The following is a 26,738-nucleotide window of genomic DNA, read 5'->3' as shown; positions in this document are numbered from 1 at the left end:
GAGCCGTGCGCGTGGCTGGCCGAGCGCGCCCGCAGCGGGGTAGGTGCAAACCGTGCGCATGGGCACATCCAGCGGAACAGGGAAATTTGTGCCAGCCCTGCCAAGAAGGCGTTCATTAGTGGTTGGGATCCTGGAGAGCCGCGGCACAAAGCACCCCGGACGCTGCGGGGCAAGGATGCGGCCCCGAGCTCGGCGGCGTACGTGCGCGCTCGGCTTTCGCGCCTCTCGCCAAGCTGGAGGTCAGCTGCCATTGAAGCCCACTTGCAGCTGGGCCCGGGAGGCTTTGATGGAGGCTGGTTGTTAATTGCTGCTGCCATTAAGTGCTGTGTGGGAAGGAAGACGCGGCATCGGGGATCTGCGCTTTCAAGTGGCTTCGTTTCGGAGCCAGGAAGTCTGGGGAGAGCCCGGGGGAGCCCACGCCGCGCCGGCAGCCGGAGCACCTTGCCACAGCGACGCAGGAACGGCCCCGAGCGCCGCGGGCACCTCGTGCAGCGCCCGCAGCGAGGGCGGCCCCGGGGCCCTGCCCGGCCGTGCGTCACGGACGGAGCGCGGCGCTGCCCGGGCTGTCCCTCCCGCACGCTGGCAGGATGTGTTTTTACTGGAAAGTCGGTTGTTTTGGGTTAGGCCAGGACATGAAAGCAGCCCACGGGCTCTGGTGCGCCGCCGGCCTCGGCCATCGCCTTCCTGTCTGCAGCGCCTTCCTGTCGCCAGCGCCGCGGCCCTGCTGAGGCTCAGGAGCAGCGCCTGGAGAGCCGCCCGCGGGGCTGCGGTGCCGCCGGGTGCTGCAGAGCCGCGCCGTGCCCCCGGGGCTGTGTCCCCATTCATAAGCCAAGCGCAGGAAGCGCCTGTGCGTGGCTGCTGGATTTTGGCCACAGGAGGGGTCGTTTTTCCCTTACTCCCTGAGCTGCTCGCTAACCACGTGCCAGCCGGGTTCCTGGCGTGCCCAAAGCCACCGTAGGTACCGTGGCTGCCGGTGGGTGCTCCCCAAAGTGACCTGCTCACGCAGCAAAACACAACGCCGAGGAGAGCCGAAGGCAGGGTCATGCTTTCATTTATTCACTTCATATAAAAATCTCTTAAGAATGCATCTGAACACAATATATAATACTATAACATACATTGTGTGAAACTTTTGAAAACAATAAAATAACCACCTGGAACAATGCAGTGTTCAACAGACATACAAACCCATTGATCATGCACAACTGTGCTATTTTCATTAACTAGTTAGTCACAAGTTGGACCAAAAGCTTGAAACATATTTTACAAACTGAGATTGACACCGCTCACGATGCCTAACAAGCTTTGTCAGAAGAAGTTTCACAGCACAATTATTACATCAGTTCACATTTTTGTCATAGAAATTCACATTGGGTTGTTCAGAAATTGGAACGTGACATTGAAAAGCCGGCCCACAGGCGGGGGGTTCCTTTTCCTCTTCCCCTTCCAGCCTCTCGGCGCCCACAGCCCCCCAAATCCCCTCCCCTGGGGCCCCGCTCGCCGCGAGGACGAAGCCCGCGGGCGGCTGCCACCCGAATGCCCTTCCTGGGTTGCGTATGTCTCTTCAGCTATGTTCAGGTTCTTGTATTTTATGCAATACAAAAGGTTACAAGAAAAAAAGGCAACTCTTATTCCGAGTTTTCTACACAATTAACATCGCCGCCGACAGGCAATGTTAATTCATATAAATTAATAACTTACAAAACATTACAGTATATACATTACGTAATAAATACACTGTTATAAACAGTAATGGAGGTGTTAGAGCTCAAGGCAGTGCGGGAGGAGGACGGTGGACCTAAACCTAGGAAACGTGAACAACAGGCGAGAGAAACACAAACATCTGAGCGTGCAACTTCCACTGAGCCAAGGAGCTGCCGAGGGGAGCGCGTCACACACTGCCTTAGTACGCTTACTGATATAGGTACTGCACGGTGCCATGAAAACAAACTACCCTTTGTCCTGTGCACAAGGAAAGTAAAACCCAGTCGAGGAAAAAACACTGTTATTCCTAGCAAGCCAACGGAGAGGGTGCACGATGGCATGAAGTGGCTCTAAATGGGTCGTCTGGAGTAGTAAGGAGGCTACTAAAGGTGCAGCAATGCAAACCAGAGGGTGTCCTTTCTATTTAGTCTGTAAAAGTGATTAACTGCAATAAAGTGACAGGTATTGCCCATGAAAAAAGGAAGACTGCTTCTTGTAACAGGAAGAATCAAAAAAGTATCCATCAATTTTGAAACACTTTGTGTTGCTCTTTATACTAAACTCCGTGTATTTAATAGACTCTTGAAAAGACATGAAAGTGTTTACAAAGAAGGCACACAGGTCTGCAGACAGGTGGTCAGGTGGACAGGTTTGATACGTAGAGTTATTAATCAGTAGTTTCTATCAGTCTAACTGGTATAAATTCCAAAACTAACAGTATAAAATCTCTCAGTTGTGTGTCATTTACTGTTCAGTTACGATTCAAGCCAGCTCCAGGACAACACGATGCTTTTAGCTGACAAGGCTTAAACCACAATGTAAATCATCTGGCAATTTCCTGAGCAATCATTCACTACACGATCTCCAACCCTGACTCCAATCTCAAGTAGCTGGGGAGAACTTTGAGCCAATGTTAGACACAGGCCTAAGACCCAGGCTGCAGGCGAGTCCCTTGAGACTGCTCGCATGCTCATTAAGTGTTTAAAATCCACTTACACAGGTACAGGACATTATGTGTCAACAGGAGACGTGTCTTCTGTCACAATTTCTATGTTCGCCTCCCTCTGTGACTCTTTTTCCCCCGGCTCGTCCATGCAGAGTGTCTTTGTATTGCTGAAGTAGCCGATGCCATCTCCTTCCTTCTCCGGTCCGTCCGAATCCTCCTCCTCGAGGGTCAGTTCAAACTGGAACTTCTCCATCAGGCCCTGGCAGTCCCTGCTCCGCTCCTCCAGCGGAGGAGAGGGGCTCTGAGGTATCATGCTCTGGTACCAGTTCCTGTTGTCCTCCAGTGTGTCCAGGATGTCCTGGGCGTCGGGCTGCACCAGGTCAGCCCACGTCTCCCAAAGCGGATGGACAATGTAGTCGATGAACCCAACCTGAGGAACACAAGAACACGCACAGTTAAGGGAAGGGAGGTAAATGAGTGTCTAAAGAGTTAAGATGACCATAATACATGATTTTTACAAGCGAAATAGCTGCCTGGGAGCAAGCTCCCTGTCCCAGAACAGTCTGATCACCTCCTACCAAAGCCGCACTGCCAAGTTTGAGGCCAGGTTGACCTCTTGTCCAAAACCAAGCCTTGTATGGAAGGTTGAGGAAAAGCAGGAGCCACCTGGACACTCAGTGATAAGCTGCCTCTCTCATCCCTGGCTGCATGAATGATTTTGAATGTCCTTGTAGGTGTCTTTTCCTGACCACTGAATCAACCGCTGCTGTGCAGGAGGCAGGGCGAGTTACTGCTCTGAAGGCAGAACGTCACTGAGATCCTGCAGAAACACCACCTACCACCTGCCAGTGCACGGAGACATTTTAGACAGTTGTTGTCCCTGCCCTGCAAATTGGGAAAAAGTGCTGTTATCTCCCACAGGCCCCGTGCTGACTGCGGACAGGGTTGGTGTATTTATGGCAACGTGCAGTCACACCCCAGGGGCTGCGTTTGGCTGGCAGTTGTGAAAATGGCAGAGTTCTCAGGGTGAGCACCGGCCCCGATGCTGAATGTCACTGCTTTTACGGACTCCAGTTTGACCTTTAGATGTATTTTACCACAGCGTGCAGTTCGTATCTGTCCTGAACATTTTTGTGGTGCTGCATCTTTAAACACTTCAGCGTGTTTCCTCTGCGCTGCCAACGCAGCCACCTCTGCGGACCTTGTAGAGATTTCCCTTCCTGCCGCTTCATTTTGGAAAGAGTGCGGAAAGCAGGGTAACTAACCCTGACAAGAAGTCCTCCTGCACTGCCGTGGACAAACCACCGCTGCTTGGGGTGCCGTGCCAGCGCTGGAAAGAGTGAGGCTTGCGGCCGGGTCCGTCAGTCCATCCGCCCGCTGGCGCGTAAGTTCTGAGCTAAATCATTTTTCAATTGTCTGACTAAGAGGACGTACGTCCAGGATGGAGAAAACTGAATGGCCATAAAGAGGATTGAAATTCTTCCGTCTTGGCAGCGTGTGTCACTTCTCTCCTCGCTCTGCTGGACAACATTTCTGTGCAGCAGGAAAATGGCTCTCAAAGGGGCCAGACTCAACGTGCAGATGTTTGCTTTGGAAATCACACATGCCTCCTTCAGACACAACAGGATGTCAATAGAACCATTAACATTCAATTGTAACGTACTGTTGAGGCAGCTTAAACAAAAAGGTGATGAAAATTTCCTGCAGCACATGTTCCGGAGCACTTTTAAAGTGAAAAAAAAAAAAAAATAATTCTGTACGGTTAGCCGATGGCTTCGCCGCCACCCAAAACGCTCAAGGGCTGCAGGACCCACGGCTACAAACAGGGCGCTTTGCAGCAAAGCCATTGTTCCTTTAAACAAACATCCCATATCACAGAATAGCTGGCCAGATGGCCGAAGGCTGATCTTAAAATATTTTGATGTAAAGAGGGAACATCCAGAGCTCTGCAATACTTGCTCGCTGTCTGCCCGTCGGTTCTTTGTTTCGCTCCAGGATGGAAATGCCACTTCCCTCCCCCCCCCGCCATCAGTTGGTATTTTGATGGCAGCCATTTCGTGCAATCCCTGCTCTTTTTGCATAGCAAAAATGCCATTTTGAAACCTCTATGAAGTGCATATGTGAAACGAAAAAAATAATTGGAGCTTACATGTGGAGCACATGGGCATTTTCTGGCCAAGCCTGGCCAAAGGATTCACTTCTTGTTAGGTTAACAAATAAGACAGATTTTTCCAACAAAATCACCATGCGGTTGAGTGAATAATTTTGAAACCACTTGGCTTAGCCCAAGAGGACATTTGGAAATAATTATCGTCAATTTTGTTACTTATTCAAGCTGAAAAACCTCGATGATGGCTTGCTCAAGTCATTTAAAAACAACAACCAAGACACCATTATATGAAGACAGGAATACGTTTAGACAAACATAAATTACCGGCTTCATTAGAGACCAGCCAGGTGAAATTTTATGGCCTGGGCTACAGGTCAGAAGAAATTTGACCTTTATATCATTTAATCTATGAATCAGAACTAGGAATGTGCCAGGTAATCTCAAAAAAAAAAAAAAAAATAAAGAAAGAAACATCCGAATTCTTTTTAAGATTTGTAGTGATTTAAACACCTATTCTTTGACTTCACAACACTGAGACTCCATCAGGCCTCTAATGTCACTGGCCTCATCAAGAAGTGCAAAACTGTTCTATACAAGGCTGAAAAACAACCAACATTCAGACTTTTTCCGTGTCCTGAAATGGAGCTCAGCTTGGGGACGCTCCTCTCGCTGCCATTCAGTGGGACTGGCATTGCTATAAATTTCTAATGTGGGGTACAATATCGGTAGGTTTAGGAGGAGGTGCTAATTAAGAGCTAAGAAGGAGGCTGTAGGGTGTGAAGACAGAAGAGACCTGGGGAGATCAGAATCACACTCTTCCAGCCCGGGGAACAAAAGGAAACCAGCTCACTCTGGAAACTGGGACACAAACAAGGCAAGATAAGCATGCACTTAGAAATGAGGAGACGCCAAGGAGTACATAAAGGAGGCTGAACAGCCTGGTGAGTCTATATGAGCTTCAGGCACAGCTGCGTGTCAGGGTCAATCAGAAGCAACCCTCTGAACAGCTGGCTGTTTGCCTAATTGTATTAGAGAAAGCAGATGAATTTTTGTCTCTGCTTTAAAAATACAAGCTTAGGCAATACAAAAATGCAGCTCAAGGCCAATTACCTGTGATTTTTCCACTGACGCTGTATGTTTGTCACACATTGGACTGATTTCCATTCCTCTTTCTCGTTCTTTGTCTCCCTGCTGGAAGAACTCCTCCATGATTCTGTCTGTCCACTGCCGGTACAACTCCAGAGACTTTGTGGGATTACTCAAGTCTGCACAATGTACCATATTTCGGAGAACCTGCAATTATATTAATCAGAAAACTCGTAAAATCAAATGGAAAAAGAGGACGGCTTCAAGCTGTATCTGCTTGCTTAATTCAGAACATTTAACCACAAGACTCTTTGATTATGCAACATTCCATAAAAATATTAACATCGTAATATCTCCGTATATGTGACCAGCTGCTGTGGTCTGCTCCAAAAGCAAACTCTGCTATACGTTTTTTAGACAACCCAGTACTTACAGAGGGTGCAGTGCCGGCAATGTTAATTACATCATATAGGTTTGTTTTTGAATGCAGGTGCTTCCCACCATTCAAACTTTATTTTCATGCTCTCAGATGGTTAAACGCTCCTTCTTTATTAAATGAGTAATATCCCCTCCACACACACAAAAATGTGCCTGACTAACTGTGGCTACAAGGATTTAGAAAGCGATGGAGTGACCTGTTTTAACAGCAGCAGTCTTAAACAAAATATAAGGGCAGTTTTCCTATGAGACTGTCCTTAAGAAGCCGGCCATCAAAGCAGAGAGAGGATCAGGACGTACCTCGTCCTACATGTTAACCACGTAACCCCCCACCAGTACTGCTTTGTCATTTCTGTAAATCAAGGATTAGACTATACAGAGTGTACATCATCGATTTTAACCCAGTTTAAAAGTTGCTTTAGGTATGGAGTTACAAATTAAATTCTTGCAATCTTGCAATGCTATAACCATCCGGCTATACTTCTTTGTTACGATAAAGAAATGGAGGAAAGTGGGAAAGAAATTCCAAGAGCCCTCAAAAACTGAGCCTCTGAGATTAACCTCAGAGGAACACGCATGCTCGCAGTTGCATGCTCTAAACATTAAAAACGTAAACCTTTCTACCTAAAAGACAGGAGACCACCTTGTACCACCTCGTTGGTCTCTGTGGTGCAGAACAGAAGAAAATATATCTACAGTTCTTGCGTGATTGCTGAAAATCTAGGTCAGCAACTTTACTATATATAGCCTAGTGAGAAGCCACAGCAAAACCAGGAACATGGTTTCTTCAGTACTGAACAAAATACACGAAATCCCTAGGGAACCTCCTCTGACCTACCTGTATTCTATCTGTGTAGTTATCCAGAAGGAGGACTCCTGAACTGGTCACTTTCTTGGTTTCCACCATGGTCTTCAGATCAGCCAACAGACTCATATGCTTGGACATATCTGTTGCCAATACCTTTATGGAAGAGAAAACGATCTCAGCAAGGGCAGGCATACAAAGAAGCCAATATTTTAAGAGTAGCAGTGTGAGCACAGGTCATACCATGTCAATCACCATCTTCCTCAGAGTCTGACGCTGTTTCTTGGTCAGGTTCTGGAAGATGTCACAGTGCTCTTCTTGAAGCAGTTTGAAACCCACAGCAAGATGGTGGTTCTCCAAGACGGATTCGTCGTTGTACATCAGGGCTAGTTCAGAATCTAGCAGAGCAACATAAATATGTGACTCCAGGATGAGAAGTGCGTGACTTCAAACAGCAAACACTTACGCTGGGCACTGAAATGTTTATCCAAATGCAATAAATTGGGAAAGTTTTGTTTTTTTTTTGTTTCACATGTGCCAAGAGTACGCAGTTTTCTAATCTAAGCACATATGTAAATACCATAAACAGCCCTTTGCTCGGGTCTAATGAACAAAATAGTATTTGGTTGACTTAGTTACAGGCTTCAGAACCACTGACAACAGAAAGCATGAATCCTGCAAACACACTTTCCAAAAAAGAACAATACACATATTTTGGAATCAAAATACATGCTTAGCCTGTTGCAGAATACAATATGAACCACAATATTTAGGCTTTATTGTTGTCAATAGCAACAGCATTATTAACCTTATATTAACGATTAAATTTGCACTCAGGATGGGAAGATTTATTATGCCTTATCAAGCAATAATCACAATATTCAAGGCCACTTTGCAAATTGCATTACAATAGCTTCCCTTGTTTTGATAGGAATTTAATTTTAATTACTGCTCATTTCAAAATGTAGGACTAGTTTACTGCACAATACGTTGAGAAAGCAACACGGTCTGAAAGTCATAATTTGTGACATCGCTGTAACGGAAAATGCACTCCAAGTTCGCAGATGAAGTTATAATTGTACTTGAAATAAAACTCACTTGTATTAATAAGAAACTGATTGGAGACACCAGGGTGATCCACATCATGAATTGCAGCTGCAAAAATTGCAGCAAGGATTTCCAAATCAGTGAAGACAGCCTAGGAAGGAAAAAAGGAATTTGTCAGAAAAGTCCCTATGTTTTCTTGCTCAACAGTTTGGGATGCTGATGTGGAGAAACAAATTGTTTGTGCTTTCTGAATTACTTCTCATAGGATAAGGCATTTACTCAGAAGAAAGGTATACATGCAGCATGTGCCCTTTAAGATGAAACAGAGATTACAAATAAAGCTGCTGCTGAAATTTCTTTATGTTTTCTTCCCTGGTAGGAAACTGAGCACTCAGAAGAACAGGCAGCCCACTGCAATTTTTTTTTTTCAAGTCTGAGTGCTATCAGTGATTGACTCAGTTTAAGGTTCTTCTGTGTTCATATAAGCAGTGTGCTGCTTTTAATCCACCATTCAAAACATCCCACATTAAAACATGACCATCGCCCGACACAGACCACTTAGCTCAAACTAGGTCACTCACATCCAGAGCAGGGGTGGAGAGAAGAACATGGGTGGACTGGGCAACATCAGCAGCATGTAGGCTGTTGTGGTAAGCTACATCCGAATGGTAGTGGTCTTCTAGAGTCATCATGTACGTTACAAAAGTGTCCGACGAGATCTTGAATGTTTTTAGTAGGTCTCGCTCCTGTAAAATAAGTAAGTACAGATGTATGTATCAAATAAGGATGCCATATCGTGGAAGGCAACAAGAAAGCACTTAGAAACTAAAATAGAGTTGTAAAAGAATAGAAAATGTGATCAGAAAACCACGAACCTGGAATATAGCATACATAATGCAGGTGAGCGGCCTGTTGTGGGAGTACCTGGCAACATTAAATATGTTGAGACCCCATTTATTCAGATCTTCCAGTTCCTTTTGAAAAGACAAAAAGAGAACAATTAAAATATTTCTCAAGACATTTCTGCATTTATCACTTTCACTGAGGCTTTTGCATGTTCCAAAAGTTTAAGCAGAGAATTCAACCCTAATTGTGGTAATCAAATAAGTGCATGAGCACACGTAATTATTAAAGTACACGAACAGAGAGTAACTGTGAAGTGCTGATGTCAAAGCACTTGTACAAGGAGACCACATTTCTCTGCACCAGGGGAATTATCTGTGATGTTTGTTCCCAGGTAGCAAGAAGCAAGGCACCTGATGGAGACAAAGGCCTCGTAGCCAGTTTGTTGCACATAGCGTTGTTTTATGTTCCTGTGTTTGATAATTACTCAGACTTCATCACAGTTTCTGATTATTTTAGTGACATTTTCAAAGAATTTGTCAACCTGGGAAAATGCCATTAGGGTCTGGTCCCATAAATTACAATATCTGCAGTGGCCATATCACTTAGGGGATACTGATTCCAATTTTACCTAGGGGCAGTCAATCCAGCCCATCCATCCCCTGCTTTGAGATCACACTGACTCTCCCAGAACCGTAAGGATCTGTCATACCTTGGCCAGATGGTCTTCCTTTTCTGTTTTCACACCAAATCGTGAAATGCTGGTATTATTTAAGCTTGAACTATGCATTAATTTTTTCACACCACTGATCTGTGTCATGAGCTGCTGTTTTTTCTTCTTCTCTCTGTCTTTCTGTGTGGGAGAAGGAATCTCCACATCATTCTGCTTGTCTGTAACAAATAAAGGTGAAATGAATCAACATCATTTGCAGAAACAGAGTGTGAGCACCCATCACACCCCTTAAAGTCAACCCTTACCCTCGATCATTAAATATGACTAAGTATTACCCAAGTGATGCATATTAGGGTCCATACCCCCTGCTCCTAAAATAACAGCCCAAAAATAAATCGGTGGCACTTATTTATTAAAGGTTTGCCCTCTACAATTTTTAATTTTTTTACTAAAATGCGTAGAATAACATAAGAAGTGTAGGGTACATCCCTACTGTCAAGCATGCTTAGAGATAATAGCAATATTATCTCTAAGATAATAGCAATATTATCTCTAAGGTTCGTAGTGGGGCACAAACTTGGCTGTGGAGATGTGTTTGATAGATAAATCTATCCACATATGCGAGTTGCTGCCTTCACAACTGCTCCATTTGCTGCACTAAAATGGAGACACAGTGGCTCGGGACTTTGATACCAGCCATTTTTTCATGAACTTTTAAAATAGCCTGCTGTAATCTCTTTGCACCTTTGCAGAACTGAGGTCCTCCGGAGGGACTAGGCATCCAAGCATTAGTTACTGTTGCCTTAGCTTAATTAAAAATCTCCGAAATAAGAACTACCAGTGTGTCTGCAACGCTGCAATTAAGAAGGAAGCCATTATTCACTGCAACAGTCAAGCTGACATCAATGGGTGTTTCCCTTGTGTGCCTTTGCTGAACAACAGAAGGACTTTCCTATATATAATCTCCTTAGCAATGACTAATGCTAAGGCAGTGTAAAATGGAGATTCTTGAACAGAAATCTCTAATTCATGAAACCGTGAGCTTCACAAACTTGGTGAATTCTGGGAAAAGATCCTTTCAGGGTATCTAACAGCCTGAGGAGCAGTGCAGTGGAGAAGCTGAGGACCACAAAATAGGCAAAATCCTCAGAGAAAGACAATATAGCTACACAGTGCATATTGCTATTCAACGTACAGCACGAAGTAGCACTTACGAAAATATGGTAATTAATCTTAAACCTTTAATTGGTGTTTTCATAATGCCTCCGAGTTGGCTAACAGATCACGTTCATTGCTTTCAGTGCCTATCAGAGGGCACATGTGGATTCCTGTGCCTTAAGCATTATTCTCCAGAGGCTCCTGCCCACTCTGACTCGTCCTTTCACTGAGACGTTACTGCCTCTGCAGATCTCATTTGTGATCCCCATCGCACTGCTCGGGGCAGCGTCCCCATCCATGATTCGGGGACAGCAGGCACACGAGACCTTTCCACAACGCCCGCAGTCGTTGGAAGTCAAAATGCTGAACGTGGGGGCTGAGAGCACCAGGACTGCTGCTGCTGGCAGGGCACTGCTTGGTTAACGCTGCTGCCTGCAGGCTTGCAGGGGGCTGGGGACTGCTTCGAGCCGCGTGGCCAAGGGGATGTCCCTGCAGCAGTGCTGGGAACCACGGCACCTCAATACCCCTTGCTGTTGTAGAAAAGGGCAGTTGATAAAAGGCTACTGTGCTCGTTCCCATTTACATTATGGGGCCAAGGATAAACTCACCATTTTTAATCTTTGGCCTGGATTCAGACCTAAGGTTGCTGTCCTTACTCTTACTGACCAAATGGCGACAGCAGGACTGGCCCCACGGGCAGAGGACATTGCTTTACTGGGGTCTTCCTCAGCTCGTTTAATAAAGGCAATAGACCAAATGAAGTTACTCAATCTGTTTTTTGTTATTTATAAGCTATCCCCATCTTACAAACACTGTTTGGAGATAAATGATGTGTCTGCTCTGTTCTACCCACATATTCCTTCTTTTTGGTTCAATTTCCTCGGTTTTAGACTCTTGTTATTTTGTGCATTCATTAAAATTTTAAGCCAAGTTTCATGAAAAAAGCAAATTCATAAAAAAAGCTACAGCATGACTTCCCAGAGGAGCTTTAAGGTCCTTTTAAAAGCTTTATTCATTCCTTTCTAACACAAGCAATCGAGGTGGGAGCTGGCCCAATGTGGAGAGCCTGCACCACTCGGCGTTAACACAGCCCCGAGTGGCCCTTACACTGTGAATACGTCACCACCATGGAGTATGTGAGAATAAGCAGGACAGGAATAAACAAGACTTGAAGGGAAATGCGGTTCCCCGACCTAGCCTGAGCACAGGGAATAATACAGCCACAGCAGCAGCAGCTCCAGCTCCTCAGCCCCTGCGGAGATGCAGGCTACCCTACCTTGGGTGTACGTGGGGTTTCCTGGCACTGCATTCAGTGCACGCTGTCACGAGTGCTGTGTGTTACTTGCACGCCCAGCACCAAGAATACACCGAGGCAGCCTTGCTTTTATTCCCGGTATTAATTCATGTTCTGGATGTCATGATTAAGCTGAGTGATAAGAGAAGACCAGTGGATTCCCACAAAGCAACTCCAGACTTTTACATGGATTATTAATGATGTGATGTGTCCTAAATGCACGCGGTAGTTCCAGTTGCAACTGGCTATTGAAATCACTTTAAAATCCCTTAATGGAAATAATTGTGTGTCATACAGTGAATGCATTCTGGGCCATCTCAGCCGCAGGGCATGAGTCCCCCGTGAGCTCCAGCACACCACACACACTCAGCGTCTCAAGCTATTGGGCTCAGACAGATATGGATGAGGGCTCTTTTTATAAGCAAACAATCACAAATTCTAGAGCTGTTTGAAATCACAGCAAGCTGTATTTTTTGTAAAAGATGTATTTTGTAAGCACAGAGGATCCAATCCCCAAACCACTTAAATTCCTGTCGGTAGTCATGAGCTCCAACAGAACTAATGACATGCAAACCAATTTTTTTTTTACAAATATTTTTGACTTCCCGTGCAAAATGAGCAAATAAACACAGAGTAATAATAAAAATATCTGGGCTGGACTTGCTTGTCTGAACCCTTGATTCTGCAGGGGGAAAATGCAGTTTTATGAGGCAGAAGGAGCAAAGAGGAGAGTATGCAGTTGGGCTTGTGTGACTTTGTCCTTTACATAAGGTCAACACAAAAATCAAATATTGCACAATGCAGCTGACAATAGCTTAATTCAGCCCGAACAGAAAAATCTTTCGATTTGGAAAGGGAATTCCTCCGTGGATAACATTATTCAAACATTATACTGCTTTCCTCCCCATATCCATCTTGAAAGTGAAAAATCAAAACGTTTTAATAACGCTCTGCCTCAAAGCACCACTCAGAAATTGGGCACAAGTAGAGACTGGTGGGTATTAGGCTGCCATTAATTGTTATCTTTGAGTCATCTGAAAGCTCGGGATGCAACGCCTTACCCAGGAAAGTGTTGGAAATGTACTCAGACACCTGGTTGCCGGAGCGGCTCATCTCGGAGAGGTGTGTCAGCTCGCGGTTCAGCATTCTCTTGAACTGGCAGGGGAGAAGCACACACACAAAGATGGCATTTTTCAGAGCACTGGTCTGAATTAATACAGCTTTAACTCTATTACAAGCAACGCACAAACAAGACGTTAAAAACAAAATTGTGGAGATATTTGGAACAGAATCAGTGACATATGGTTCAGTTTAGGTCCTTCTCAGAACAACCATGACTAGATATTTCTTTTCAGCATACTACACTGCAAAATGCATTTCCAGCAAAGGCAGATATTAATTTTCACTGCCGTAAATGAGAAGATGTTTCAGGTAATCTCCCTGAAAGATCGAAGTCCTGTATCGGTTTTTATCTCCACATCCTGCAACCTCCTTTTGTTCTCAGTTTCATTATATAAGTTTGCTCCATTTTGCAATATGCAAGCAAAATACAGCTGCATATGCTCAAAACACAACAGAGGAGCAAATATGCCACAAATCTGAAGATCTGCTTGGATCATTGCAGTAAAACACAGGATTTAAGCATTTGTTCACCCAGATATACAAGACACGATCCTCTTAATTTTCTAATCACACATTTTCATTGCAGTATCATTTTATCCCACGAAAGTGAATTCCCAAAGGGAAGAAATAATTCACATACATGTATGCTGCATGCACCGTGCACACGTTTATCTCATGCCATACAGTACACAAAAATAACCAGCTAACGTGCATGTTCTCCTGCCAGGGGTTCTAGCCTAGAAATACAGCACAAAAAACAGGCATTTGTGATCCTTCCGGATTGAACCCACCTTAATATAACCCCAAGATACAGATAACAAATAGTTTGCTTCAGGCATTTTGGAAAACTCCACACCACAGTCCACAGATCCTTATGCAGAAATCGCCGGCAAGAGAGGAGAGCTCCACAAGCGCAAGGACACCCCGGTTTCCCAGGCAGTAAAAAAAAAAATCAGCATTCACCAAGCCCAGAGATCCCCAAAAGCCCGGCAGTCGCTAATCCCAGACAAAGCCAGCCTTGGCACAGCATCTTTGCAGAGGGCTGAACGTGGGTGTATTTGCTAGCAGGAGAGAATAATGAAATCAGGGATTGCACGAAGAAACAAGAACTAATCCAAATGTATTCAGTGCGATGGCTTCGAGCACTTATGAATTATGAATCGTCCTGGTTGCTTAGTTGGCTGAAGGGGGTCCCCACTCCACATTAGCCTTGCTCAGCTGAACCGGCTGACAAAAAAATGATGCTGGTTTCTGAGGGGCTGCCAGCTTTAGTAACACAGCCATCTTTTTATAAGGAAGATTAAAATGGAGGAAGCTCTGTGCATATTTAAATAAGTCGAAGTAGGCAGCCCTCTCTTCTCCGGTTATGCTTTTTTAAAAAATCCTCTTCATGACAGAGGCTGAGGATTTTCGAGGCGAGTATTCAGATGGATTGTCGAGACCACGATTTTTCACATTTTCACTGCGATCGCTGTTTTTTTCCCCCACGCGGTAGAGGGCAAAACGCAGCAATGTAGGAAAACGCACCTTTACAGCAGGGAATCTTTCAGCGAAGGAGTCTAAACCAGCAATAACCTTACATCTGTGATGTCAGCCCGCAGTCTCAAGGCAGGATTTTAATAAATTCTTTCTTTCTCGTTAGGGTATAGGCAAAACCCGAATTCGGAGATTTGCTCGTTACTTTCATTATGTGGAGCCAAAATACAAGCACTTTATAGCAAGCTGCAGCTGCCCTTTTAGCCTCAGACCAGCAGCACAGCGCGTTTTGGTGTGCATGGCAGCGATCGCGGGGAGGAATCACCCCTTGGGGAAGCGCCCGCGCTGCCTTCGGGCGACCTCGGCGCCTGCCACACGGCCAGGGCTCCCGAAACAGAAGGGCAATCCTTCGTCTCCAATTATTTCCCTGCTCGGGCTGCTTTGATTAAATATTATCAGTGGTGCTTGGAGCGACGTCACGAGGCTCCCTGGTGTGCTGCGGGGCAGCCCTGGCCGCAGGGCTCTGGGTGCAGCACCCACAGCTCCCTGGCACCCTGAGGAGCGTCACCCCATAAAAGCGGAGCCACAGCGCCTCGGGGCGATGCTGAGGAATGCCAGCACCTACAGGATTCCTCCTCGCCTCGCCCACTGCTCTCTGAAGGGGCTCCTTGGCTCCTGAGCTGTGCTTCCCCGCTCTAAACTGGCCACCAGAGCGCCACGCTGGGCCCACAGCCCCCTGCCCAGGGGTGCTGCAGCCACTGCTCAGCACCAACCAGATGGGGTGCTTGGGTTTCGGCCACATGTTCACCTCAGTAATAATGATAAAGGGGTTTGAACCGTGCTGGAAGCACTGGGGGAAGGCGCCAGAGAGTCCTGCCCCAGGCCCCGCACTGGGGCTCTACGGCCGCAGCAGGCCGGGCTGCTGCGGGCAGCAGGAAGTCAAGCTGAGGGACAACACAGAGCCGTGGTGCTGTCCGTGCTCATCACACACTTCTTTAATCTCCTTTTAAACAGAAAAGCTCCTTTTAATGCCCGCTGCCTCCCCAGATCTCCCCCTCACACACAAGCCTGGCTCGGGCCTTGCAGCTGCCGTGACTAACCCGATCCCGGCCTCCATGCCTCGTGTACCAGCGCCAAGCACCTTCCCCGTGACAAGACCAGAGCAAAAGGAGCTGTGAAGCCACCTTCTTGTCCCCCTCGAGCTGACGAGGCTCAGAGGCAGACAGCTGAGAAACCTTAGTGATGAGAAACTCAGAAAACGAGTGGCAAAAGGAGTGCGAACGGAGCGGGAGGAAGCCTCTGGGATGAGGCGAGCTCTGCCCCGATCGTTCCTCAAAGTGACGTATTTTCGTGGGTCACAAGCAGCCGCCAGCAGCATGTGAACACCCCCACAGACCTACGGTGAAGCACGTGCCGAAATACTTCTCTGGATCGAGGCCTTTATCTTTACAAGAAAAACACCATCATCAGATGATCACACAAACAACTTTTAAGGCAAGTTACATCAGTTGGGTTTCTGCACAAACAATTGCCCCTTTCAGACAAATAATGCCAAGTGGTGGGCAAACATTTGACAAAAACGCCCTTACCTCACAAACTGGCTTAATAAAGTACAAAGGGTAGCTCTTGCCTTTCACGGAGGCACAAAGCAATTAAACGGCCTCCGCAAGGTCACACAAGCCATCCGCAGCAGAGATGAGGCCAGATAAAAGACCTTTGTACCCTCATATCTGATCTTTAACCAGAAATCTGTCCCCTTCATCTCTTCCAGCAGCCTTCATCTTGCTCACTTCTCCAGACTTTTAATCAGCAACCTTTTATAAACACAGACGGGCGGTATTACAGCACGGCTGGGAAGTCTGTCATTGCCAAACCCAGCCGAGACACCCACAGGGCCAGGTCTGTGCCCTGGGAGAACACCCCCGTGCTTCGTACCTTCTACCAGCATTTACCACCTGAATGATGTGGGCACCTAAGCAGGATTTCCTTAATAACACTTAAAAAAAAACAACCCCATCTCGGCATGGAAGGAGGCACGCTGATGGTTTTCATGGCAATGCCAACGTGCTCCCTGCTGGTGGGGGTCTGGGTTTTTTTTCCTCAGCTTCCTTGCACGTCAGGATGCTCCGGAGCGGTGCTGCTTCCCCCGAGCTGCTTTGCCATTTGCCTGCAGCACCCGCGGGGAGGAGGCGTGCTGCTCCCTCTCCGCACAGATCAATGCGTGATGTCATGTGCAAACCCCGGTAACGATTCCTTCGTTAAATCGATTTGACAGCGAAGGGTAAAACAAACAGATTGCATGCTAGCACTGAGAAAATACCAACTGCTTTGCCATTAAGCAAACAGAAGTGTTGCTTCTTTGGGGAGGGCAGGCTGTGTGCTTCAGAGAGCTCGTGCGCAGCGGCACAACTCGGCTCGGCAATTCCAGCAGCGCGGATCAGCAACACGTGCGCTGTGATTTTCATAATTAATAATTATCTCCGTGTCTTTTACAAAGGAAAGAGGCCCTGATAACCTCGCCGTAAAGACGGGAGCTGGGGTGTGCCAAAGAGGCTACGTGGAGGGGTGGATGCCCACCTGGCCCGTGCAAAAGAAGCAAGGGGCAGAACTGGGAATTGTCCCAGGGCTCCCTTCCCTCTACCCCAACTCCAACCACTGCGATCAACACGTAGAGCTGATGAAAAGAGTGCAAATCCTGTGCGTGAAATGAAGCCCAAGCTGAAATTTGCAGTAACCAAGCACGCACGGCGGCACACCTGATCTTCTAATCAAGTAACAGAAGTCTAAAACCATCTGGACAATTGTGTGAGAAAAAGACATCACGGTGGGGGGAGCCTTCCTGTTTCGCATGCTCTGAAGTAACTGCAGAAGTCATCTGAACCAAATTAAGCCTCCCAGAAATTGAATCATTCTTTGATTAATTTTTCATGTATTCTCTGGTAGAGGGAGTCACAGTTTCTTTCCAGCTTTCCAACTCTGCGTGCGTGTGGGAATTTCCTTGATTACTGCTCAGGAACTCGGCTCACAGTTCCCCTCCTCGCTCCTGACGCGGCGCCCTCTCAGTCCACGTCCTCAGCAGGGGCATTTTCGGGATGGGGTTCGCCCCTCCGGCTGCAGGGACGGGCCGAGTGCTTGCCCCAGCACCTGGCTCTGCGGTGAGGACGTGCCCACCGAGCAGGAGCACGGTGACAAGGCGGTGGCATTGCCACCAAGCATGTGACACCTCCCACAACCTCATGGTGAGCCGGTAGAGCCCCTCTCAGCCATCCTACCGAAAGCTCTGACACAGGAGATCGTCCTCGTGCGTCAGTGTGGTAAATCCTACCTTTCTGGCTCTTTAGGGAAGAAATAATTCTCTTCCTTTTCCAGGAAGGTTCATCAGAGAGCTACACATACAGCTCTTGGCCTTTCCAGCCCAAAGCCGGCTCCGGCAATAGTCCCGTTGTCATTCCTGTTCCTATTCCCCCTTGGAGCACAGCATCAGAGGTGTTCCTGGTGCCTTACAGACAGCATAAAGACAGGAGGATGTATCTGCTGCTGATGCAGATCCTTTGAAGTCAATGTGTACCAGCTGAGGTTCCCTGAGGCCAAGAGTCCTTATTCAAACAGGCTGCCTAAAAAAGTTTGAGTCATTTGCAGGAGCTGAGGGCAATTGCAAGATAAAAGAGCTGCTAAGATGCTGTGGGGCTCCAGCCTGGAATACCTACGGAGAGTGGGGTCCCACCCCGCACTTTGATGGGGGAATCTCGTTGCAGATCTCCAGCGTGTAAAAATGTTTATAAACTCTGTTCCCGGTGACCCACCCTTCTGACGCAAATATTACATCCCTCGCTCTTCCACTGCGCTTGGAAATCCTTAGAACAAAGGGATTTGTGGTACGAGGGCAACTTTCGCCTTTGATTTCTACGCAAATGCAGCCGGGCTTAATCCTCCTCGGTTTAATTGCCCTGGTAAATCACTTCAGTTCTGGAGGCACAATTAAATCTCGGGGTAGCTCCACTCGTGTTAGCAGCACCTCTTCTGGGAATGGTGGCGGGCCGGTGGCCCCGGGAGCTGGGGAGGAACAGCTGACACCTACCTGCCCCGGGACGGGCCGGCGATGGGAATCAAGGCGGAAATCATTTACACGCAGGAGGGAAATTACTCATGCATGCAAACGACTACCAGGTCCAGCGGCGAGTGCGTAATGCTTTTGTCCGGACCTCTGGTCGGGCTGAGCAAATGGCTGCGGCACAGATGTGCTACTGCAGATTTAAAGCAGTCAGAGTAATTGTGTCACCTGCGCTGGAGGAGCTGGGAGAAATGTTTTTAAATACCTCTCTTCCTGGTGTTGATGCGCCTTGTCCCGGACCGGTCCTCATTCAAACAGGCTGCCGAAATAAGGGCTCTGCAGCCCAGCACCTCGTTGCCACCATTCTGCTTTTCACCAAAGCACAGTTGGGAAGCCTGTTGATTTTGTAGGGCCGGGGTATTTCTTTTGTTGTTTTCTTTATAAGTTTGCAAGCCAGAAGAGTGAAAGTTCTTTAATTTATCAGAGGAACAACCCAACCTTTTGGCTGTGCTTTCCTGATGTCACCTCCCTTACAAGAAGGATCGCCAAACCGGCCTGCAGCCGCCCTTGCTGCTCCATAATTTCTATCAGTTTTCCTCTTCAAGCACTCGCACAGCAGACGTCGGGAAGGCGCATTTAAATACAATGTTGAAAGAAAAAAAGCAGCCTAATTTCACATTAAATCAATAGTACGGGAGGAGGTTTTCAGACCTACTTCAGTGCCTGAAGAAAAGTGGAATGGTTGCAGTCAACAGCCAGTCATTAAAAAAATCAAATGCTTTTGCAACTCTTTCTAGTTCTTGTTTCCTAAAACAATATAGTTTTTAATGTGCTAGAAACTATTTTTAATGAGATACAAAGTACTATTTGTTTTTTGTTTTTTGTTTTCCCTTCAGCTTATTTTTTAAACCAAAAAGTAAACACACGGTTATGAAATCTCCAATTTCACATCAAAGGGGAGTTGATTTATATATGCGTTCAAAGGAAGACTTTAAAGGAAAAACATCATGACCAACTTGTTGGCTTTGTGTTATTAGAATAATTTAGAAATCCACAATGTAAATGTTGATAAATAAATAGCACGTTGCCATAAATCAGCATGTGGCTGCTCATGAAAGCAATAACATATATCTGATGTAGACGGCATAATATTCAGATTTTACCCGTAAAGTTTAGCATTTCATCCGAAACCTCCCCTGGGTGGTATGCATTTATGCAACGCAGCACTTAAAAAGTGATGAAATGGAACCTGAACCACCAGTGTTATCGCCGGTACGCTTCCAGCTCATTTCCAGATAAATGAGACTTGAAATATGCAAATTGAATTAAAATGCCGGAAAGGAGAAACTCCCCGCACGGTCCTGCACCAGGCAAAGGCTGAGCCCTGCGTGGCAGCGATTCCGAATTTCCTCATTTAAAAGCAGGCTCGGGGCACGTTACTCACTTGCTGGGAAACGGTGAGCCAGAAGAAGGAAAAAACCCCTCCGCCTGATACTGGGGGATCGGCAAGGTCAGAGAGAAACCACCCCGCTTATTTTCCTGAAAACGCATTCGTCATGTGTTTACGAGGTGTGCCCGCCCCGCTTCTTGTTGGCACGCCGAGAAATGCGCGCCGTGCCCTGCGGGGCCACATCTGCTGCCAGCCTCCTCCAGGCGGGCGGCCCGCGGGATCTCCTGCCCATGAATTCAGGTCCTGGGGTACCCAGGGCTCTCCGCACCCTGTTTGCACCCAAAAGCCCTCGTTTTGGGTTAGCATTTGGTGCACTGACCGAAGTATGGCTGCGTGGGGCAGACAGGCGGCGGTGGGGAGCTCTGACCCCAGCCGCAGCTCCAGCCGAGGCTGCGGTTTTCTGGGGAAGCTCAGGATGGTTTCTGCTTCACCAGAAGAGCTCTCGCTCTCAGCCATCAGGCTCGTTAAGCCAACCAAGCTACAGCGCAACTGTACCTTAAGCCCGAATGCCAGCTGATTGTATTTTGTATCAATGTCCTCACCGGCACCCCAAAAACACCTGGCACCGAAGCCCTTTACCTGGAAAACAGCACACGATCCGCGGGACGGGGACAGGGCTGCTCCAGCACCAGGGCACAGGCAAGGTAAATCCAGCACCAGCCTGGTGAGCCCCAGCACCAGGCTGTCTGCCCTGCTCCGGTTTTGTTCTTCAGCCCAACAAGAGGCCCGTCAATAAAAGCAGGAAGAAGCGAAAACACTGGTTCTGCAAAATTGTTTTTACGGAGTTTTAACCAGCTGCAAAAATGTTTTGCTGCGCGTTAAGTGCGGGAGAAAATTGAGGAAGCAAGAGCCGAGGAGCAGCGGCCTGAGCTGAAGGCTAGGAAGCACCAGCAAAATTAAAAACTGCAGCAGTTTGTTTGTTGACATAAAAACTTGATTAAAGAAAGCCCTGATGCAGCTGACAACATCTGCGGCCGTGAGAGCAGATAACGCTCCAGCAGGCTGCAGATCTCAGACCAAAATCTTTTGTCAGTCCCACCCATGCAAACCACACTGACGAAACCTCAAGTGCCAAAGGAAGCCAAACAACTTCGTAAAACGAGCCCACAAACCAGAGCACCTCCCCGGCTCCTCCGCCCGTGCCAGGCAGCAGCAGAGCCGGCAGCGCCTCCCTGGAACCCGAGGGGGCCCCGGCACCCAGGGGGGCACCCAAAATCCTGCCCACCGCCCGGGGACATGGGGCAGGAGGGTGCTGGGTGCCCGGATTGCCTCCCTGGCCTTCGACAGCACAGAGGGGGAAGTGTGCTTATCGTTTACCAAGAGAGCAATGCAATTAAAAGCGGGTTTTTGTTAATCGTATGAAGCAGCAATTTAAATTTCATTTAAATTTGAGTCAGGCTCCGCAGTCCTCGCTTAGGCAAATCCGGCAGGGGTTTTACCTGAGTAGGAGAACAGGCTTTGGGAAATTCAAATCGCCCGGTGCCCTGAAACGACTTCTCGAAGGTGCTTGCAGGGATGCGAAACTCCGGCAGCGTTTAAGCAGCAGCAGCCTGCTTCGGGAGGCACAGAGCTCGGCAGACCTGGCACGAGGCGCACGCCACCCCACAAGGCAGGATCCCCCCCCCAAAAAAAAAGCAGCAGTTGGTGCCAAAACGAAAACGAGCCCGGTGCAGGCACCGAGACCATCCGAAAGGCACTAATTAATGTAAATATATTCAAATGAAAAATCCTTCTCACACAGAGATAGGCAAATGATTCGCAGAGTAATTTTTATGTAGCGTTGGCCCAGCTGTGCTGAAATAGCAGCAAGGTGAGGCGCTTCTCGTTTGTTTGCTTTAAACACAGAGCAAAGGCTTTAATCAGAGGAATCTCTCCCTCTAAGAGCTCTGACAGATGAGCTTTCAAACCAATACATCTCCACAACATGTTTTGGCTTTGATAACACAACATCTTTCAATTAAGTTTCACTTAGTGAAAATATTTTGATCGCCAGTAGCCTCCCCGAGAGCAGTTGCTCTGCACCTGGGTGAAAATCGAGGCGTTTGGAGCCGGGCTGTGCCCATCGGCCCTGTCCGCAGCACCAGGGTCAGGATTAGGACTGCTCCGAGGATGAAACCCTGCTCTCAGACCCTTCTCTGCCTGCCTCCATCCTCAGCGGCGCTGCTCCTCCGAGATTTCATGCGTCTCCGGGATCCTCGCCTCACTTCCAGAGAGGTCACTGCTCCGCACAGTTAGTCACCCCCGCGTCCTGCCCTCCAATCGTGATTCATTTCGAACCTGCCTTTGAGCTATTATTTATTTAAGCCCCACCCTGATGTGTTATAACGTAAAAGTCTGAGAATGCAGAACTTTAAGAGCCGGCACATCCAAGCACAAGCAGAAAATGGTAAGGGACAAGCTAGGAAGTCCTGGGCACCGCAGCTCCCCCGAAGGGCTCCTGGGAAGATGGATTTGAAGCAAAACTCAGAGCCCCAAACCCTCAGCTCTGCGGTGGCTGTCCAGATGTGCACTGCCAGCACAGTGTGTGGCCGTGGGGTTGCCCTTTATGGGCTTTTCTGACCCGTTTATGGCACCAGCATGATGGGATGGGGCAGCAGGAACCGCTGGAAACGAAGCCCTTTGCTCCAGGAGGGGATCTCGGACAGTAGCCCTGGCTTCCCCACCGTGCTGGCACTTCCCAAAGATAGTGGAGCACCTTCCTGATGTGATATTTGGTATTGGATAGCTGGAAACTGACAGCCCACGGGGCTAGTAAGGCAAAAACATCAGACTGTCAGATGTGCAGGGCCCGCTGTTCCTCCCCGCTGTTGCGCCGTGTTTCATATAAGCAGAAAGATTTACTGTAGAGGCCAGAGAGAGAGGGGGAGGAATAGGGAGGATCAGGAGACAGCTGACCCCAAAGTCCGTGTGTGAGCGCAACGAGCTGACGCACACGGCGGGGGCAGAGCCAGCTCCCCCACATCCAGCACCCCGCAGCTTCTGGGGGTGCTCCCTCCTCACCCCATAACCTTCACCCCAAACTCACGTTCCCCAAATGCTCCCGTTCAAAGCAAAGGGGAACGCGGTGCCCGCTCCAACGCTGCCACACACACAGAGACGCCACCCGGGAAAGCAAAGCCTCGGCCACAAACGGCTCCTACCGTGCTTGGCAGCGATGCTCTCGTGCCCTGCAGCCCGAGGACTAGGAAACAGTTAACGGAGCTGGAGCGCGCCGACGTCAAACCCCACACGGCGGGGAGGGCAGCGCGGTGCCAGGGGATGCTGACGGCGTCCAGCCCGCGTGTGAGCCCTGCTGGCCCCCGTGTGAGCCCTCCTGGTCCCCGTGTGAGCCCTCCCGGCCCTCCTCTGAGCCCTCCCAACCCCTCGTCCGCGCATCTCTGCTTCCTCAGCGCCAGTCCCCGGGCGGCGAGGGGAATACCGGCGTGCGGGGCTGGGTGATTCATCCCGGCTTGTAAAAACAGGAGACGTGGAAGTCTCTTTGTCTCGCTGGCTGCTGCACAGCCCAACAGGCTTCTCTTTGTGAGGCGCTCGGCTGTTTTAAAGGATATTAAACAAAGGAAGTTACAGCGAAGCGACCGAAAGACTAAACAGCTTGGCACCGCTCAAGGGAAACATCACGTACGAAGCGGACAAGATTCGGGGCCGACACTGGGGCGAACGTGGACGCTGTGCAGCCCGGCACATACCCTGCTGGCACCCGGCCCCGCGCCGCGCCAAACCTCCACCGCGACCCGCGCGAGTTTACATTAGTGCCCAGATGTTTATTCAGCCACCGTCTCCTCAAAGCGAGGTGCGGCCCTGCTCCTCTTCTCTGCCCGAAACACCCGCTGAAAGGCACGCAAGATGAAATCACTTCTGTTTATCTTAGCGGCTCCCGTGCGACACGGAGGGGAGCACGGACAGAGAGCCTGCTGCTGCCGGCTGGAAACCTCGCCTGCCAGCAGGGCTGCAGCCAGGTCGGTCAGCTCAGGAGTAACGGGGGCTTCTTTAGGAGCCAGCATCTCCGAACCGAAATAAGAGACTTGAAGGATTTGCTCTGCATGTTGCAACTGCGCCGGCAGGGAAGGGTCCTCCAGGGAGCAGAGCGAGGAGCGAAACAGGTTCCCAAAGTTGTGAGCGCACGGGGAGGACACCCTGGTGACAGCAGCTGAGTTTACTCAGAATTAGCATGTTCCCACAGACCACAGATGAGGTTATCTGCCCATTTCCTTACTGGACGGGCTGCAAGCAGCTCCAAACAGGACTGGTCTACCTTCAGGACGTGGCGAGGTGCTGCGTAGGTCCCGACACATCCACGTCACCTGTGACCCGGGCTATGCTCTGCTCAGGCAGGCAGGCAGCTCTCCGAGAAGCACCACACCTCCCATGCCCCTCATTTTCTGACTTTGATGCCCTGTAAAAGCTCGGGAGCTGCCCTGACCAGTGTTTCAGCCGGGAAATAAACTGTCCCTTTTTGCTGCGGGAGGGCTGGATGCGCTGAGCACGTCCTGCCCACATCCCAACGCTATATTAGGCAACGGAGACGCGAGGGTCCTGTGCTTCCGCCTCCAGGACGAACGAGGCTGCGGACAGCTGCCTGATGCCAAATGCAGCATCGCAGCGTGGCCACCGAGAGAGAAAATACCCCTCGTTATCGGGAGCCCGATGAGTCACAGAGCCCTCTGAGGCTCTGCAGTTGCCTGGGCTGGACAGGGTAATAAATACAGGAAAAAAAAAAAAGAATAGATGTGTTACAGTAACGTAAATACGTGTGGCCTGCTCCCACAAGCAGCACCGGGGAGCTCTAAAGGTCATTTTGTTTCACCCGTACCCTGCCCACAGCCAAAGGTAAGCACAGTGTTAGGGAAGGGAATTCCCTTCGTGCTGCTTGCATTCCCTATAAGCAGGTACTTTTCCAGGTAGTTTTTTTTTTCTCTGATTTAGGAAATTAAGTGCTCTAACGGCTGCCACAGAGGACGGATAGGATGCAGGTCTCCTGTCTGGCCACAGCACCAAATTGCTACAGCAGGCACTGGTGCAGCCACTTGTTCTCCAGCAGGTAGTGAATGTGTCAGGAATCAGGGACTCTGACAGCACACGGGGCACAGAGCTCCCATTTTGGCCGATTTATGTCCGATCCCCCTCACACCGTAGGGTCCCGTCGTGCCAGCAGCAGTGCTCCCTCGGCTCACTCTGATGTCAGTGCAATCAGGCTCGTTAGCTCAGAGTAAGATTAGCTGCTCATTTCCTCGCTTCTCCTGTAATTAACCCACGTCTTAAAAAAGTATACGCACATGCCTTAACTGATGTTTTCCGAAACCCATCAGGTTTTAGCCAGGATGCTGTCCTGCATGGTGTTTCCCCCCAGAAATTCCTTTTTGGTGCAGCACTTCTGAGAATCGCCCTGCAAACACGTATGCGGAGATCCTCCCTCTCCGGCTGCTGTTGTTGCAACTCTGGGTTTTCTAAACTACGTCTGTCAGGAAGGAGACAGGAAATTCGAGTCACACTTGCAACAGCTGTGCCATGCCTACTATCAGTCTCAAATGACGTAGTTTGGCTTGAGTGGCGCGGGGCCAGGAACTCGGCAATAGCAGAGGTCAGGAAGATAGGTCAGTGTTTATACTGCTCGTGCACTTGGGAGCATGCTGCGTCTATTTGCTTTCTTCCTATCTATACTGTTTCTCTTTCCGTTTTTCTTTAATAATGTGGAGCCTAAGCATCCTGTTTTCAAAACACCGGGCTGTTTTGGTATTTACCAGCGACGAGTTTAAATGCCTTTGACTGAGGCAGGCAGTTGATTCGGCTACTCCGTGAGACAAAGTCACGCTGCAGCCCCCTTCTGAGACGCACGCTGCCAACCCGGCCGCTTGTGGCACCGACAAGGTCACCGCAGGCGCTGTGTGTGTGCCACCAAAACCCAAAAGCCCCAAACTACTTTGTGACCACATTTAGTGCTGATGAGGGAAGCGGGATGTGAGACTATTTTATGCTCTTCTTTCATAGCCAGAAACGATACTGGAAGCTGACCAAAAAGTGTGGACATTGCAAAAACTGGTTTTGAAAGAACAAAGTTTTGGGAACATTTTTGCTCACCCAGCTGTAAGACATTTCCACACAGAGGACCACAGCTTTTAATTACTACAATAAGCAATTTAGTCTTTCACCTTCCCGAATCCAGATGTAGCCCTTGGCAAAGAAGAAATCTCTCTAAATGAAGGGCATCAACGCCCACGTTCGAGGCGCATCTTTCCCTACAGCTTACACCCTTTCCAACTTTCAGCCTGGTATCTCTCACACAAACTCAGAAAAGAAAAAAAAAAAAGTATTCTTCACTTGAAAGCTCGATCTATAAACTTTTATTGCTTCCTTTGCCCCTGCACGTCGTAGTAATCACTACCAGAGGGAGGAAGCTGAAATAACACGGGATTTGTTTGCTCAAGTTTTCCATAAAATCAGCTTATGATTCAGCATTTCTGATTTCATTAATTTCCAATTAGGAAAAAAAAAATAATAATAGCGCGGGGTTTGTGCAGTACAGCCCAGTACTGGGCTT

General features: G+C 48.4%; 1 protein-coding gene across 10 annotated transcripts in view; it reads right to left on the bottom strand.

Moving 5' to 3' along the window:
* Positions 1 to 1,034: 1,034 nt before the first annotated feature.
* The window catches only part of PDE4B (phosphodiesterase 4B), a 173,702-nt gene continuing 147,998 nt past the window's right edge, over positions 1,035 to 26,738 (bottom strand). For 6 of the 10 annotated variants that reach the window (XM_027463811.3, XM_027463812.3, XM_027463813.3 and 3 more), the window contains 9 exons: positions 13,166 to 13,259; positions 9,692 to 9,870; positions 9,012 to 9,110; positions 8,718 to 8,882; positions 8,188 to 8,287; positions 7,333 to 7,487; positions 7,123 to 7,245; positions 5,871 to 6,053; positions 1,035 to 3,080 (listed from right to left, as the gene is read on the bottom strand). In XM_027463811.3, coding sequence (XP_027319612.2) covers positions 2,715 to 3,080; positions 5,871 to 6,053; positions 7,123 to 7,245; positions 7,333 to 7,487; positions 8,188 to 8,287; positions 8,718 to 8,882; positions 9,012 to 9,110; positions 9,692 to 9,870; positions 13,166 to 13,259 — 1,464 coding nt within the window. In that variant the 3' untranslated portion in view covers positions 1,035 to 2,714. Of the gene's footprint in view, positions 3,081 to 5,870; positions 6,054 to 7,122; positions 7,246 to 7,332; positions 7,488 to 8,187; positions 8,288 to 8,717; positions 8,883 to 9,011; positions 9,111 to 9,691; positions 9,871 to 13,165; positions 13,260 to 14,017; positions 17,235 to 23,343; positions 24,428 to 25,476; positions 25,528 to 26,738 lie in introns of those variants that run through there. The other 4 variants (XM_005028037.6, XM_038182833.2, XM_005028035.6 and 1 more) reach the window with 4 other exon arrangements.

This window comes from Anas platyrhynchos, chromosome 8, assembly GCF_047663525.1.
Source record: "Anas platyrhynchos isolate ZD024472 breed Pekin duck chromosome 8, IASCAAS_PekinDuck_T2T, whole genome shotgun sequence".
Lineage (NCBI taxonomy): Eukaryota > Metazoa > Chordata > Aves > Anseriformes > Anatidae > Anas > Anas platyrhynchos.
The sequence above is the reverse complement of the archived record's forward strand: the minus strand, read 5'-3'. Positions and strand labels throughout refer to the sequence as shown.